Source organism: Pithys albifrons, chromosome 1 (assembly GCF_047495875.1).
Source record: "Pithys albifrons albifrons isolate INPA30051 chromosome 1, PitAlb_v1, whole genome shotgun sequence".
NCBI classification, from domain to species: domain Eukaryota; kingdom Metazoa; phylum Chordata; class Aves; order Passeriformes; family Thamnophilidae; genus Pithys; species Pithys albifrons.
The window spans coordinates 112,947,491-112,965,639 of NC_092458.1; the positions used below are offsets into that span (position 1 = coordinate 112,947,491).

At 43.2% G+C, this 18,149-nt stretch overlaps 1 protein-coding gene across 2 annotated transcripts in view; it reads right to left on the bottom strand.

Moving 5' to 3' along the window:
* The window catches only part of PTGFRN (prostaglandin F2 receptor inhibitor), a 68,944-nt gene that overhangs the window by 12,173 nt on the left and 38,622 nt on the right, over positions 1–18,149 (bottom strand). For both annotated transcript variants that reach the window (XM_071563826.1, XM_071563835.1), the window contains one exon: positions 10,722–11,141. In XM_071563826.1, the coding sequence (XP_071419927.1) occupies positions 10,722–11,141 (420 nt within the window). The remainder of the gene's footprint in view (positions 1–10,721; positions 11,142–18,149) is intronic.

An 18,149-nucleotide genomic window follows, 5' to 3' on the forward strand; every position in this document is an offset into this window, starting at 1 on the left:
TTTGAAGTACTCTCTCCTAGTTTGTGGAGAGACAGCTCTGAAGAAGGGGTAAGCAATCATTTAAATTTATTGGAAAAGTGTTATCCATTTTTAGCCATTAAATCCTGCACTAAGACAAAGTACCCCAAACCTTTAGACCTGCTGCCCAACACAAGCTTCTGCCCAAGTCCTGCACAAAAGGAGCTGGTCTTTCACTAGAGACTCCTTTAAGAGCACCAGAGTTCAGGTCTTCAGGCCAATCCAGAATGCACCTTTTTGGCGAGGCTGTCAATAGGAATTCCAGGTAAAGCAAATTTAACAATACAGATGGTTCTGCTGTGGAACTGAAACAAAGACAACACAAGGAGCACATCTGATAACACTTTTCTGTGGGTTTTCCTTCAGGCTCAGCCACACATAGCTTCTTCTGTAGATGTCTCAAAGCCCAAGGGGGCAGTAGCTCCTTCAGTTGCAAAGTGGTGATGATATCAATGAAAACCATTAGGCTGTTATGAAATTCCCAGACACCATGACAACATGGTGGTGTTTGACTTCTGAGGTACATAAATTAAAACCCAAAACTTCCCCAAATTTTGACAACAGTTACATCTCTATTGCAATAGCAAAAAGAATCACAGCTCCCCAGATATGCAAACATTGTTAGTACTCTGTTTCACAGGGCAGAAACTGAAGAATGTATCAAAATACCCTCTGTGATTTTTCTATTAAACAAGGTGAAAGAGATGAGTAGGAAAGCTGGTCTCATCCCTGGTGACCTGCAGGATGACTTTGAGGGAAAGGGCCAGGGAACCGAAGAAGAAACCTGGGACTCAGAGTAAGAAGGAACCCTTTTTACCCTCCCTGGACTCCATTAGCTGCTATAGTTACCTGGCTCAGCCACCTCTGGGACAGTAACAACAACAGAAGTGCAGTTTGGGAGGAAAGAAAAGCTGTTGATCTGCTCTCCTCCAATCCTACATGCTACTGTGTTAGTACAGTAAATTTCAAATCCACTGAAGATCAGTGGCAAATGATGCCTTTGATGGAGAAGATTTAAGGAAACCATCCAAGACAACTCAATTGTCCCTTGCCTTCTCAGGAGGTTTATGTGGAAAGCTGCACTGATAGCTCACCACACTGTATGCACTTATCACATAATTTCCAAACTGAGGTTCTGGAAAGAAACTTGGATGTATCATGAAGCCAGAGCTGTAATTTTTGGTCAAACTATTCTAGGCCACAAGAGCCTGGCTTGTTTTGGTCAGTAAAGATTATACAGCACGCTAAGAAATTAATTCCAATCAGTGCAATAACTACACCTCTGGCTTTCAAAATTCAACTCCCTACCCCTCCACACACACAGTTTCTACCAGGCACAATGTGCTGCTCTTTGTTATACCCTAAGTTTCTTACAGCTCTCTTCTCTGCCCCAGAACTGGTTGTACTTTTGCAGTATGTAGACATATAATCTGTGAGCTTTGTCATGATTTTGATACTAGACGACCTCTCTGCTAAAAACCAACATTGCAAGTTGTCCCAAGAAATGAGGATAAAAGGGTGGAGACATTCAATAGAGGTCACATGTGGACTATCAGTCAAGATTCCTATATGCTTATGCTAGAATATATTAAAGGAAATAAGGGATCCAGAACACTAAATTCAGCTATTTAGGTAGAGACTCCACAAACAGGCTGCAGCCCCAACTTAAGCTCAGCATGATGGGATCCTTTTCTGGGAAAATGAACAGCAATTAATCTATTCCTTCCTCAGCTTCTATCCAAATTCTTTCTGTCTGAATTCAATTTATTTCCTGACATTTACACATACACATGCCAAATTATATTCCCCTTGCAGCCTATCTGATTATTTGTCTTCAGATAAAACAAGACATTTTCCATCCTTTTCTCTGGAGTTGTGAAGACAGAAGTTCAAGGCCCAAGGGGATTAAAGGCAGCGTGGACCAGGGCACTCCAGCCAACTATAAGCAGAAAAGTCTCAAGCTGTGTGTGAACTGTCAAAGCAAAAGAAACAAAGAGACTGTCAAAATCTGCCAGGAAAGTCCCTGCATTCCCAGCACATTCTCTGTGCTGCACTGATCAAAGGCAGGGCAGCACCATAATAACCCTGATACTGTCCATAGCTCAGGGTCTGTCCTAAGCCCCTGCAGTGACTGAGGTGACATGTCACCGATACAGGACATGCTCTGCTCCAGCAAACAGGCTCTGTCCTGGCCAGATACTGAGAGGGGCTGAGCAAAAGTGAAGAACTGCATGATTCCAAACTTGTCAGCTAAGCATGGCCTATCTCACCCCTGCCCTGGCAAGTTAAAGAAGGAAGGACAGAGGAGGTACAGACAAACAGGATTTTTCAAGCCTCATTTCTAGGCTGGAAGTCCAGGCATCCACTGCATTCAACAGACACTGCCTTCAAACCTTGGCTTGCCAACAAGCCACTAATGCAGAGCGGAGTCGGAGCGCTCCTGGCCACCAGATGTCACGAGGGTAAAAGCTAAGCTTGGCTGGTCACTCAGCCAGGACAGGCCATGGATCACGGAAATGCAGCACTCCCTACACACCCCTCAGTTCTGGGTCACCAAGCACATCTCTGCTCTGCCTCCCACACAAGAGCCAAAGCTTCCTGGGCAGTAAGGCTGGGAGGCAGCAGCTGCACTGTCACTTCATGATCCTCCTTCCCCTAGGTAAGACACAAACAGTTCTTTCCCTTTGGCCATTTCCCTAGCAGGGTACATATCCTGCAAATTCCCATCTGTACCTCGAGGGAGAGATCTTTGTCCTGTGTTAGAACCAGCTATCAACAAAGAGTCAGGGATGTGTCAGGGGTTGTGCTCTTCCCTCTCCAGCTGAAGAGGGCAAACAATTTTTTACCTTTTGAAATGTAAGCAAGGTTAATTACAGTGAAAGCTTCTTAGTTCAGTCTTGATAACTGTGTGGTGGCAAGTTCCTCGGGGGATATGTCTTCTTTGGATGTCTCTCAGGCTTTCAGCCCACATGACCCATGACCTGGACCTCAGGCTGCCCTCAGGCATGAAGGGACAGATTAAAGCATCTTCACAGATTTACTCCCCCCTATAAAAACTGAAAAGGCAGGTGGCTGTTTTCAACAGAGATTTGATAGCCCTGAGCTGGACCAGATGACCATTTAATCACCTTCCCCTCCACCATAAGGTATACTAGAGTCAGAGCTGTAATCACTACACCTCTTGGGAAGAATTCATGGAAGCTGATGACGTGGGTCTAATCCCTCATTAAAGTCATCTGCATGCCACCCTGCCCTACAGAAGGCTTCTGATCTTGGTTTTGTTCAGTTTTACTCTAAAAATACCCAAACTAAAACCAACAAAAAAAAAACCCCAAATCAAAACAACTACCCATCAACTGACCGGTGCTTTTAACCTGATTATTACAAACCCAATTTATGTCCCCAGATGAAACAGTTTACTCCAGGTTAAGCTGAACCTTTTTGACACCAGGATGTGAGAAGCAGGAATGAGCTGCACCAATCTCAAACAAAGCAACAGCAAACCAGAGTTTGTTAGTATGTTACAAGAAAAACCATCACTGTATTTTACTAGACTTCTGCTTTTCTACTGACTCAAGAAAAGTACCTGGGCAAAAAAAGAGCAGCAGAGAAAACATGATGCTTCCAGATACATTTGTCAAGTTTCCCAATAACCTCCCAAGAGATCTAAGATGTGCCACAAAACTTTTGGTGTGGATTCTCTTGGGGTCATTTGTGTTATCATTCCCTGTTACCATCACACTGCAGTATTTAAGAGGCCTTGGATCTGGAATCCAAGAAGCAAGTTTGTGCCTTCCAATAAAAAAACCCAAAGAAACAAACAAAACCCAAACCAACCTAAAAGCATCCCAAAACACATCCAAAAATCTCAAAGCCAAGGTTACAGACAAAGGCATGTGGTAAAACAGGTGACTCCCAGTAGACATGGATGACGCTGACTATCAGGGTCTCAGCATTGCCCCCTTCAAGCTCTTACAGTGTCACAGGAAGGGTTGGGGAGATGACATGAACTCTCTCCTTCAATGACATCTGAGTTCATGCTACATTAACACTGGGAAAAACAGAACTCTGCAGATAACAGATGATGTGGCTTTGGTCACCTTGCCACCTGTATTTAACAGTTTGAAATACTGTTATTGGCACCTACTGGTCACCAGGGAGAATAAACAAACCAGAGTTTAGTTTCAGTGGCAGGGCTGACAGATCAAGCATGACCTGTAAAGCTCATCAAGAACAAAGCAAAGTTAAATGCAGGAAAGCTGCTCATGAGTTTGAAAGCTGAGAAATAACTGGATTTTAATAACTTCAGATTAGAAGTGTCATGCCCTCAGACAATTTGGAAACTAAAGAGCACAGATTTACAAAACAAACCCCCATTCCCAGTTCTAAGAGCTACACATCATAAATTGCCATATTCTGCTGAGACTTCTGATTTAAAGTAAGCCAAAATCCCTGTTCCTAACTGTAAGTAACACCATATGTAATCTTAGATACAACCCTTAAAAGTAGTTTTCTTCTTTATTAAAGTAATAACAATTTTATATTGAAAAAGCATTTGCTGTTGAGATAGGAATAAGCAGTTTTCAGAGCTTTTCTTGACTTCTGAATGCTTGAAAAACATTCTAAAACTTTAAACAGAAAGTGAAGAAATTGAGGTTAGAAGTGTGCTAGTACAAATCTAGAAGAGCTCAAAGGGAAACCAGGCTGCAGGATCAGAACTTGTTTGGTACAATTTCTTCTGAATGACCCTTCTTATGGCAGATCTCAATGTTTAAACTGTTGGTTTCATGTCACCCACGAAGGAAGTCCAAGATCTAAGGTCTAAGTCCTGTAAGTGATACAGTTTTTGGCTCCGAAGTGTTTTGCTAATTCTTTCACATATAAAAATGAAAGGAAAAAGTGTTTATAAGTTGCCCCAAAATTGATTTATTACTTTGTGCTCAGATTCACACTGAACAGGCTGCAAGGTGGAAAGGAGGAATTCAAGTTGATCAAGTTAATTTACTCAATTTAAGGATTTACTAAGTGGAGGAAAAAAACCATTCTGAGCCCTATTTATCTGATGTCACCCCATTCTCCCTGCCTTCCCTCCCTGCTCAGTAACCCAAACACCTTAAGTCTGAAAGAAAAAGGGGAAAAGAAGGGAGAATAACCAAAAGCCAGTTAAGATCTAGATTTATAACAGAAGAGATCCTAATTATCTAGGTCCTAGGTGACATTTTGGCCTTTTTGATATCATTTTAGCCTGGACTTCTCTGCAAAAGAAGGTGTAGTCTCTCCATAGACATGACCTACCTTTATTTTCCAGACAAATAAAGCAGAGCACAGAAAGGTCAAGTAACCTCATGACAACAGACACCCAGAGCAGCCCATTTCACCCAAGAAGCCTGTGCCCAGTCCATTACTGAGCAGAGAGGCCACAATCCCTGCATGCAGCTTCCCTACTTGCAATCAAACAGCACCACAGACCACAACAGGGGGAAAAAAAATGATGCAACCCACAAACTGTCCATCCTCCAAAATATTACTCATATCTGCCCTGGCACCAAATCATTCACTCTTCAACTGAGAATGACCTGCCTTTTTCCAGATAATGAGTTTCTTCACCTACACTGTTCCAGACCCCTGCCCTTTCCCTTCCTCTTCATGAAGCTCTTCCCTAACGAGCTTTACCCCAAGCCTCATAACAGCTGTTACTGGAAGAAGCCCTCAGTAGTTAAGTCTGTGGTTTCCACTTTCAGCTACAAATTAATGCACACAGGCACAAAGGCACACAATGACAAAGCACGTTCCTGCCCATTAACAGTGGCTGGAAAATACCAGCCTTTCTTGCCAGAATTGCTGCTGCACTGCTTTTCATTCATTTCCATGATTAAGGTTTCTTTCCTTTAAGAATCCTTCTACTGGCCTTTCTTGAAATTGAGTATCTTTTGGGGTCATTGCAGGGCATCATTTCATTTTAATTGCAAGTTCAACATCAATACTCAGCTCGTATTTCGGCAGCTCTTGGTTTATCTCAGCTTCTTCCAAAGTGAACGATAATACATTGCTGGGCAATGAGCTCACACGCAGATGTAATCCAGAGTTGAAGATTTCACTGAGATGCTTCCCTTAATGTTCTCTTTTATTTTTTGCCTCTCCAGAACTTTCTGCCCGCTGGTGAATGGCACAGAGGGAAGACAGCTCAGAGCACAGCCAAGCTCCAAATGCTTCTCTCTCATAACATGCTTCTCAACATTAGATTAAAAGCTTCCTAGTCCCTGCTTCCCCCTGGGGAAAGAAAAGTCAGTCACTTCTGTGGAAGTCCCTGTGAGTGTGCAGTGAGCACAGACATTCTAAACACTAACCTTGGTTGCCCAGTTCATGGTGAAAGGGTTTGAAAATCAAAGAACAAATGCCAAGGAGGAGTTTATGATGCCAGGATAAACCAGGTGGATTTCACAGAGACCAGGTTTCTCAGCATTCAAAAGCCGCTGCAGGCTGATGGAGACGTTTGAAAGAGATACCTGCACAGACCTGCATCAGGGAAGCACTCTGATGTCAAACAAGGTCTCAGCTACTGGATTCCCACCTTTGCTGGCAAGCTCAGTTCAGGCTGAAGGCGAAGAAGAGCACAAAGGCAACAGCCTGTCCCATCCACTGCTCAGCCTTCACAGGGTATTGCCACTGGAGCAACACCTTCAGATGACCAGAAGACAAGTGAGATTTCAGTGTGGGTGGGTGGGATCACAAGTCTTACAGGAAGCTGTCTTGATACACTGGCATCAGAACAACAGCAAGGAACAGAAGATAGGTGTGTGTTCCAGGCTAAAATCAAAAGGCCACATACACATGCATTAACCAACAGCTCAGGAGGAGAAAGGACACACTGGAGTAGAAACAGCACAATGAAATTAAGAGAAAATTTCAAGACAAACACTGGCAGCTGCTCTTGTCCTTCACATTGCTGAGCAAAGTTTTTAAAAAGAGATGGCAGAACCTCTCTCTAGACAGGGAAAATAAAAAATAAGCACTGAATGAAATTAAATTCTTCATGTGGGACAGGTTCCCCACCCCTCAAATAAGCTTATTTTGCTTACAGCTACTGGACATACAGAAGGCATTAGTTTTACCAAATTGGTCTAATGATCCATGTTATTCATGAGGTCATACTAGAAGATTCACAAGATCCTCTCTGGTCTTAAAATATATTCAGCAGAGAACAATCTGCCATTGATTTGAGTATTTAGAAACTAATGACCTAGTGGGCTCCTCCTCACCACACCCCTGTCCCAACATTCAGCTTATATAATTCAGTGGACAAAATCCCCATTTCATTTTTTTATTTCAGGAAGTTTCAAACAAATGCCTTTACATTAACATTTCAGATCATTAACCAAATGGAACAAATACGTCCCTCTGCAACAGCAAATGGAGAAAGAAGAGAGGAGGTCTCTGCTTGCAGCCAGCAAGTTCTGCCTTGAATGGAAAGAATCTGAGGAAGACATTTTCCACAGATGTTCATGGAAAAACATTTCAGAGCAATGCCACATTCCAAGCCTATTGTGGCAGGAAACACTGAAGTTTCATGACTGAAGTCCCCAGTACACATATGAAAATCTTACATGCCCCTGCCACTCAGATAGATCACAGTGCACAATGTGCATGCATGCTAAAAATACTTCTTTGAAAAATCACTCAATTCAGAGACAATCAAACTGGAGTGAAGGATTTCCAATCCTAGCAAGCCTCACCATCCCCTATCAAAGGAGAATCAATAAAAACAACTGAGAAAGAAATTCCTCCTAGGACTAAAAGCTTCATGTAAAACCCTTTAAGGGCTTCCTACTGCTGAAAATGCTGCTTCTGTATTGATCACTTCCCCAATTCAACCCCCATGATGCAAGCTGAAAACTCTGTCTAAATCTGAGACTTCAAAGTAAGGAGACTGGAATACCTTTTATTTTTCAAAATTATACTGCCTTATTATATTTCTGCCCAGCAGTTACAGATAAGTTGTGTTTCTATTACACTTCAAGAACCCCACAAATCAGTGTAATTGACTCCTTAAGTTTTCCTATCAGTGACAAACACAGTCATAACTTACTTACCACCCCTCACTCTCCCTATAACTCAGGATTTAGCAGAGTGGCGCTTCCCAGGTTTTACAGTGGATTAGAAAGCTGCATGGCCCTCTTTTTAGTGCACCTTCCCTGCTACTATCTTCCCTCCAGTTTTGGGGAGCTTCTCATTCTCCCTAGAAACAACTATCTCCCTCAGCAGTTCTGTCTTTCACCATGCCCATTAGGGAAAATCTGGCACCAACTTCTTTTTCTGAAGAAAAAGTTTGGCAGCTGCCTGTGCCACAGGATGCAAGAGAAGGGTGTGTTATCTGAGCTGTGCTTTTATAGCTGCTCCACAACTTTGCCATTTACCTCTGGCTCCCCGAGTCAGTCTCAGCTGGCATCACAGTAGACATCAGCAAACAAAACCAGATTAACACACCCACAAAACCTCTTCTGTATTGTACATTTAATTCCAAATAGTTCTCAAACTGTTAGACCATTCAAACTGTGCTTATCACATGATCTCATCATGCCCAGAGGTGAATGCCCAGCAGGAATGTCTGAGTAACAACTGAAGGACACAAGGTTCATCCATCAATTAAAGAAAATGGAAGGTATTTCAAGACAAATTTTGCTACATGCCAAGATTATTTTGGGAAATAGAGCTCCGGTAAATTGTGCCGGGGACCTCATTTCTCTCTTCATTCTTTCAAAAAGAATGAAAGCCTGACGGGGCTTCAGGACCAACCCTGCCCCTGCTGCAGCCCTGCTACTGGAATTCACACATTCCCAGGGCACTTCTACATGCTGGCTCCCTTTCTTCACTCCACGCTCCAGAAATCCTATCTGGGAGTACAGACTGACAGTAGAAAGAAGTCAAGACTACAACACGCATGCTTCCCTCCCCTTGCATAGCTCTCAGATTTCCCTCTGAACCGTGGGTATCAATAGCATCCCACCAAACTCTTTGGACAGGACTTCAAAGTGACACAAGACAAGCAATGTTGGGAGAGGCACCAACCACGACTTCTGTGCAGCAAAACCTCTACGTAAGAGCTTGGAGGGGAAGGGTGGAGTTTGGGACAGATTTGATTCTTGCTGGTTTCTTTTATCATCCCTTTGCAAATGTTGCTCTCCCACTGTGTCTGACCCAGATATCAAGAGTAATAAGGCTAAAACTGTAGCCCATTAAACCACCCTGAGAAAGACAACAAATCTACAGCAATATTCATTTCTGACAATGCTGCTCTAAGAGGCACTCTGAACATAAGCAACTGAAAGATAATTTTCAAGACAGCAACTTACCATAAAACTAAATAAAAAGCCAACTAGAAATTACCTAGAACTGAAAGAAGCATTGAGCTGAGTCAACCTCCTCTCTCTGGCCAGCTTAGGTCAAGCTGCATCTTCATTAGTGTTCCTATCAGGGCACTACAACTCAAAGCTTCCTACAAAGTGACATCCTCATTGTGAGGCTGTGCCCCTACATTCAGCCCTTGTCCTTTTCCCAGCGTAATGAAGTTCAACTGTTAGAATTCACCTCATATAGAACAATTACCTTAGTCATAGATGCAACCAGAAGTCAGGCTGCTCTTGCCTAGTCAGAGACACATCTAAATATCCTGCAGCCTGCCCCTATAAGCAGAATGAGAGCATGAAGAACAAGTGATGAGAGGAAAGACCTCCTTCCAAGCTGTGCCTGTGAACAGGAATGGGGAAGCGCAGAAGGTTTGCAAGAAAGCAGCTAACTAAAGAGCTCCAACATAAGAAGCACCTTGGGGCTACATCTGGGCTATGAAACAGCTCAAGAAATCACCAGCTTGGTTTCAAATCATGAGATGAGCCCTTCATTCATAGGGGCATCACTGTTATACAAACAACTCCCACGGAACTTCCCAATGATATAACGTGATAGGAAGTCAGTGTTAACATGCATTTCTGATGATCCAAATCAATGCTGTCCCTCTCTCCCTCCCCCCAACAATATATCAGCTCAGGCATGTTTCTCTAGAAAAAAATCTCAACAGGCAGGCTATGTTACAGCTGAAGATAAGGGTTTCAGCAACCAATTGAGGAACAGGATGTCCTTCTGGGTACTGAAATTCATCCCAATTCACGGAGCTTTGTAGTCCAGCCACAAAGGACCTCTAAGGTTTTCCAGCAGCAGGATACACTTGCTGAGATGGCTGAAATGTTACCTTGACCTGACCATTTTCGGCAATTACATCAACAGCGAGGTGTGCTCAGGGAATTTAATGGTATGCTAATAGAGTCTGTTTTGGAACAGAAATCCAGTTTATATTAATGTTCTTCCAGAGCAGCCACTACTAAAAGTAATCTAGCGATACAGCTGGAAAATGCAGCAGCAGTTGCTACATACTGAGAACCAGCTCTGAGCCTGCAGGACCATAAAAGCTGCATTAGTAAAGAAAAACCCAGGGGTTATGATTACAGCCAATTCATTAAACATCTTTCTGTAAACAATCAATAGCACAAAGGACACAAGTACCATCAAAGGAGACAAGCATAGCTCTCAGCCATCATACCATTTGTTCCAAAGAGTAGGTATTTCTGAGAGACAGGGAAATCAACAGCAAAGCATCACAGAACTCTTCCCCTTTCTGCCTTAAACACAGAGCTGCCAGATTCTATACCAACCTGACGTCTGGAAGTCTATCTGGATGGGGTTGGATAAGCCATTCACTGCTTCGCGCCACATGCCACCACCCCCCGGCGACCAGGCGGTCACCACGCAGCGGTACAGCCCAGCATCAGAAATCTGTGTCTGATACATCCTGTAGCGGAACTCATTCTCCTGGACCTTCTCCAGAACCACACCATCCACGCGTGTCTGGTCCGTCCAGTCCTCCAGCCGCACCACCGAGTCCTGATTCAAGGAGATGATGCGAGTGGTTCCGTTGGGGCTTGACTGATCCGCCAGTGGCTTCTCAGCCGTGATGAGGACGGAGTAGCGCGGAGTCTTGATGTTCTTCGAAGACACTTTGCATGTCATCTCAAAGGTGTGGCCTGCTACAAAGAATGGCTTCAATTTCACCGCCTCCACTGTGAGCGTGTAATCTGAAGAGGGAAGGAAATAAGCAGCAAGAGAGAGGGTTAATAAATAGGTAGGGATATTTCTGCAGCACCTTTTGATCTAGAAGATTATAGGCAAAGTTCTTTCTTTTTGGAGAGACAAATCCCAGCACATTTATCTAGACACATATTGACATCCCAGACTGCTACTCAAGAATGCACATGGACACCAGCAGACAACATTTTGGCTCAAGATGCAAGAATGCAAACAAACACCAAATAGTGAACAGATAATGCAAATACAGGAGTTGTAGCATGACAGGACCTCCACGATTATTTATTCAGGAGTGAAGATATTAGACAGGATTCAGAGTCCCAGTTTTACTCTGGATCTAGGAGAGCACCCTCAATGACAGGGTACTAGGACACTACTAAAGTACTCAAGACTAGTGATAAAATCTGCCACAAACTGAACTGGCAGCACTTAGTGTAGCATCCTTTATTTCCCTTGAAAATCCACCCCAACAGCAAAGCAGACACATTCAGCTGAAAACACATAACAAAAGTTGGTGGTAACAGGAGAAGTCTCCAAACTCAGCATCCCCATATACACACCTCTGTGCTGAAAGAGTTAGGCACATCACTGTCTCCACATTTCTTTCTTCCCCACCCCCTTACTTCCCATGTGTACGATCCTTACTACGAGAAGCCTTGACATTTACCAAAAGCCCATTTGACATCAAGAATGCCAGCACCACTTACTGCTCAATTTCCTTCCATTTCTTCTCTGTTCTCAATCCTAAGAATCCCTTAATTACAGGGTTTGGCATAATTGTACATCTAAGAGCACAGCCCCAAGACACACAAAATACAAGCTCACAGTAAGAAACTGAGAAAATGAGGAGTGACTGAAATCAGAATCAGATAAAAGGAAAGGGAGTTGCTGATTTCCTGGCATTGTGATGAAGAGACACCCTGCACATCCAGGTTATTCTTAAGGAAGGGAGGGCTGGAGCAGATACTACATAGAAATATCAGTATTGGAAAAATCCAGCCAAGCCAACTCTCTCGACTTACTTTGCTGTGTCCTATTCTCCCTTTCTCCCTTTATAAAAAACCCCACAATGTAGATCCCTTAAAAAAATACACCAATCAGCTTTATGCAAGGTGAAACTTCTCAGAAAAAGGGAAATAAGCAATGCTGAAATTGTAACACATTTTCCCAAACTGAACTAAATGCAGTAATATTTATGTCCTCCCCACAAGAGCAACAAGATACTTGTCAAGATTACATTTTGCAGTGTTTTGCCTTCAAGCAGCAGTTTTCACAATGAGTAAACACAGCCCACAAGATGAGAAACCTGGTATGACAACTTTAAATCAGTACAGTATAAAGCAGATCACAGTACAAAGCTATATAAAGAAACAGCAGGAGTGGCAAAGGCTGAGATGCTTTTAGTGGTCTAGCTGAGCACAGAATTATTTGATACTCCACACCAAACCCCCTTCACACTTCCACCCACTTAGCAAGTGACAATACAGGAGTTGCACATTGAGACACTCAGGGTACAATCACAATTGAAGTTGTACCAAGTCATTCTCCACTCCCTTGTTAGAGAACTCATCACATATATGATTCTAGACTTCAAATTTAATTTTCCTTTGTTCTGTGTCCACGAGATTCTGATATTATCTTCTTCATAAGGTTGCAGCATTTAGGAGCCCAGAACAGATGAGCTTCTCACATATTTTAGGAATATAGAACACAACTGTATTTCACCCCAAAAGCAGAAGCACAAACAGCCAGCCATACTTCTCTGACACATATTGTTGCTTTCTAGGCCTTATGAGGAGGCTGTGGGCAAAAATCCCTCTTTTGATGCAGACATTCTTTACATTGTTGATCTTGTCAGAGCACTGGGTCCTACACACCAGAAAAGAAAACTTGCATTTGGTCTCTCATATGTGTGTTTAAGACAAAATACTTTCACATGGTCAGAGCAGCAGAGATACAGCTGAAATAACTCTCCCTACTCCCCGGGCTCCAAATGCCTTAACTATTCCCTAAGCCACAAGTCAGGCAGCAGTACAAATTTGTTCCTAGATATATTTCTTGCTTTTCCATTTGAGGGCAATAGTAAATGCTTTTACCAAGTATTTCTGCTAAAGAAAAAGGAAAAAGGAGTGGTGGTAGCACGGGACAGCAGAAGTGAAATATGTAGAGTTTATGAAGGAGAACATCTGAGGCCCAGAGATAGAGCTGGAAAACAATAGAATTCAAAAGGTTTAGAAATTGGGATGCTGAACACAGAACAAGGAAATATGTTCTTATGAAAGTCCTTTCAAAGGATTTTTCTATCTTTTAAAACTGCTGAGATCCCTAGGTTGGATGAACACAGAATGCAGAGGCATCTCCTCTAATATTAGACCATAAGAAATGCAGATCAGAATAGAGAAGGTGGCAAAAAACCCAGCACATACAGGTGCTTAATGTCTCTTATTCCAAGAAAATTTAAAAAAAAAAAATCAAAAAATCAAAGGAACACTTCTGAATATGCAAAAATATTAGAGACATGCATATGTAGTAAAGCAACAACCAAAATAGAGGTTCCACATCCTATCAACTGGAAAAGTCTAGATCACCATTCTTAACAGTGGGATTCTGTGCCAAAATTGTTCTTTAATAGGAGCAGATGAAATGTAATTAGCATTCCTTCACCCCTCCAGAAAACCATGTAGTTGTCTCTGTAAGAGTGCACATTATGAGTAAGAGGGCAGACCAAAAACTTGGCACGTAGCTTAGGAATAACAGTAATATGCATGGAAAACTAAGTGGGAAAGTTTCTTCATGTTTCCTATGTTACACAGAAATTACTCATCAGATCTTGTAGCATAAGATGGCTCAGAGAGGTCAGATCAACATTTTCTCCCAAGAACTACAGCCTGAGGTCTCCTTTCTAATCTTTTGAGAATTGCCAAGTGAGCAAAGTCTGTCTTGACCACTACTCCACACTCCTGTCTCTCTGCACACATGCCTGCAATCCCATGTGGAGTCCCATCTCCTTCTTGTAAAGCTCCATGAATGAAAAGCACAATAAAACACACCCTGGTCAGTTGTATAGAGCAGGCTACAATCTGCAGAGTTTATGTTGGAAAGTGGTAGGGGAAGAGATCCTAAGCAAACCATACTCAAAGCCTATAACCAGTTTGGGCACTACTCCAAGACAGAGGGCTAGCAGCAGAAGAAATCCTAGCCAAATGATTCAAATAAAATTTGAGTAAAGTGTACTTTGGAACCTGGCAGTGCAAGCTTCTGCCTTCCATCACTGGCCAGTCTAAGTGGTTAAGCCACACTATAATTCTCCTGCTGCTCTCCACCACAAAGTGCATGCTCAGCTTCCAGAGCGCTTCCTGGGCAGTAACCAAAAAGGCTTTCCACCAAATCTAAGCCAGTCAGATTTCTAGAGAAGTCTAACAGCTACAAGGGCGAGGAGGCTTCAGAAAACAGCACCTTCGCTGCGCTCCACTGACTCGCTTTGGAAGAGCAGCATGATGGCCCCAGTAACCTCAGAGCCTAATGGCACTACTTGAGGCTGCTGACAAGACATCTCAACATTCATATTCTTCATCCCCAAGTGCACTAACTAGATTGCAAGTACAGTGAATGCAACAGACATTAAGGTAATGACAGCTGTGCCTTCGGAGGAGAAGGTGGCTGTACAACACCCTAAGGTACAATTGCGGCTCTAGCAGCTGATACCATGAGTGCAGAAAGTACAAGAGGCACACAAAGCCTGCACTACAGTGTAACACGTGTACACAAGGCTTTCCCCACTGCTGCACACACCAGCCTCCCCTCACTGTCCTGCTCCCCCACCAAGCCCAGGGCACAAACACTGCACCATCACACAGCCCTGGGCATGAAGAGCCTCCCCAGCCCTGACTGGGGTGGGTACACCAAACTTAAAGGCACTTTGTTGTTCCTAAACCCAAACCGGCACAGACACCCAGCAGCGTGGTGCCACCCAAACCGGCACAGACACCCAGCAGCGTGGTGCCACCCAAACCGGCACAGACACCCAGCAGCGTGGTGCCACCCAAACCGGCACAGACACCCAGCAGCGTGGTGCCACCCAAACCGGCACAGACACCCAGCAGCGTGGTGCCACCCAAAGTGGCACAGACACCCAGCAGCGTGGTGCCACCCAAACCGGCACAGACACCCAGCAGCGTGGTGCCACCCAAAGTGGCACAGACACCCAGCAGCGTGGTGCCACCCAAACCGGCACAGACACCCAGCAGCGTGGTGCCATGGCAAGGGGAATTCCTTTGCTCAGGAGAAACTGCCTGTCTGTATTACAGTGTCTATTATACATCGGCAATGATAAAGGAAAGTGGGTGGCAGAAATATTATCTGTTCTCCATTCACATGACTGTCTGAAAGATTAAGATGCCCTTGCTCCCAATTAAATGTGATGGGAGGGCCTGGGCAAACATTTAGGACAAGTAACGTTGTGTTAAATATAATTATTTCGTAAATTAAAGACAGGAGTATTAACAAAACCCAAAATAATAGTATCTTTGGGATTTGGAATTTCAATTAAAAGATAATGTTCTCTTTAGCAAAGTACCCCATGCAGATCCAAAGTTGACAACACTAGTTTAGGAAAAAGGCATTGATTTCACATTCCACTGCAAATAGTAACTGTGTTCTAAATGTAGGCACTACTCACACTCAAATTAATAAATAAAATTATTTTTTAAACTATTAAACTTCTTCTGGGTTGAAAATAATTTACAGTGCCAGTCAAAAAGGTTTCCTCCCTTTCTTCTTCCCTTTTTATTGGTAGGAATTTCATTCTAAATAAGCAAGAATAAGAATACAACTGACATGTTTCATTTTTGAGGTGAGATAAATATTCTTTCTTTGTCACCTTGGCAAGAGAGAAGGTGGAAGAGGGGAAGAAACATAACAGGCAGACTATGTCAAAACTAAAGGTGATCTATGATAGCAATTGGCTGCATCTGCAAAGCTGAGTAAGCAGAAAGACATGTGAGCACTATTGGTCCCCACAGAACAAAACAGAAAACAAAGAAGATAAAACCCCAAGTTAAAATGGGCAAATAACAACTTATTATTCAACATACAAAAAAGGATTTTTGACATCTTCACATGATGTTTGCATTTCGAGCACAGGCTTCCCATCCTCTGGGCTGACTGGTCCACAGACACATCATAAAACCATTTCTCCTTTCTCAAGACCTCAGAACAACCTTTTTCAAAGTGGGATTTCTCCAAAGTCCTCCCCCCTCCTCCAGCATTGATCTAAAGTTAACATAGAAGATGCAAGCAATGAAATAGATGGAAGAAAATTCTCTATATAGGCAGAAGCTATCCTTTCTATGCCTAGGAAGAGGCAAATTTCTGTTCTCTCCTTAGGCAAACACGTGAGAGCCTGGCTGCTGGCTTTTATAAGCACTGGGAGCAGCTAGGGACTCAAATCACCAGAGATACTTGTCAAAATAACAGTCAGAGAGCAGAGGCAGCAGCAGATTAACTCCTTCATAGTTGCTGGCTACAGCACTGGGCTCACAGCCGAGTCTGAAGCTCACATGAACCAGACATGGCAGGAGAGAGGGCACACAGAGAGAGGCATCTGGGGCTACACTGCAGAAGGAGGAGGAGTTGAGGGGGTGGAAGGAAAGGAGAAATCAAACCTATATATTGCCCTCCTCACCTTATATACATACAACATGCTTTTTCAGCAGGGTGTTTCTGCAGGAGAGCTCACTTTCACGTAATAAATCCCCCAACTCCAAATTTTGCCAACAAAATGTACTTGGGGACTATAACATTTACATTTGCACTGCAAAATTAGCAAGTTTCTGGAATGAAAACAGAAACAAGGGAATGTTCACACCTGTCACGGTTTGTTTTCCCTCAGAAATGTCAACATAGGCTGAGACTTTTCAACTCTAGCTGGTCTCTGGCTGCTCCAAAGGCGACGATCCATTACACATTCATGCACACACACACACACTCCGTGTTGTGGCATAACACTGAACTAATTGTGACCAGTATTCAGCATTAATGAGGGGTCTCATTCCTGCTGGAGAAGCAGGAAAAAAATAATAAAAGAAATTACCTTTTCCTGGACCACATGCTGGGTCTGGGGATACAGGGAGCACTGAGCAGGCAGCCCACCATTTCCCTCTCCACTGAAGCAGAATCACAGCAGATCATCTCCAATTCTCTGTTTAGGGATTATCCCTAAACAACTTTAAAATTATTTCAAACTGCTGGACTCTGAAACATAGTTCTCTGCCTGTGGATGCCTAAGCTAGACTGTTAAACAAATCTATCATGATAAGTGCAGCTTAGCTAAGCACAGATATTTGCCAAAGACGTTACATCCTAGGTCATCCAGCAGACCCTCTTGCATGACTTCGCACCTGAGCAAAAATGGTATCACTCTACAGGACATCCAGGATACACAGGCTCATTTTAAACCAGCATTAAGCAATTCAGGTAATTATTAAGCTTTAAAAAATGCTCCCAGATTCAGTTAAACACTGACTAGAGCTAGTTCACTGCTGCCTCAAAAAGGCCCAGACCCAAGCAAGCCACTGAATTATTTTGTTCTGCTACTCACTTATTTTTTGATACTCTACGTCCACGAACTTCTTCAGAAATGCCTTCTAAACATGGGCTTATAGGAGACAAAGCTAAAACCACAACTCTCAAACTGGCAGACATAGAAGATAGAGACATTCCTCTTTCCACTTCAATACAACCCTACTGTTAGGAGCAAGACGCCTCTCAGAGAGACCAAATTTCTCCAAGCCATGAAGGGGGGCAATGACCACAGCAACACTGCTGGGTGCCACTCCTGCCACTTCCAGCCCAGCTTCTGGACATCTCAGCAGTTTGATGGACAGATATCTTCATTGCACTTCCACTCAGACTGATGCATAAACCTGGTGAGTGCTGTTAAGTAGTTACTTCCCTCCAAAAATCGGAGGCCTTTACACAAGGTGACAGTGTTTTTTCAC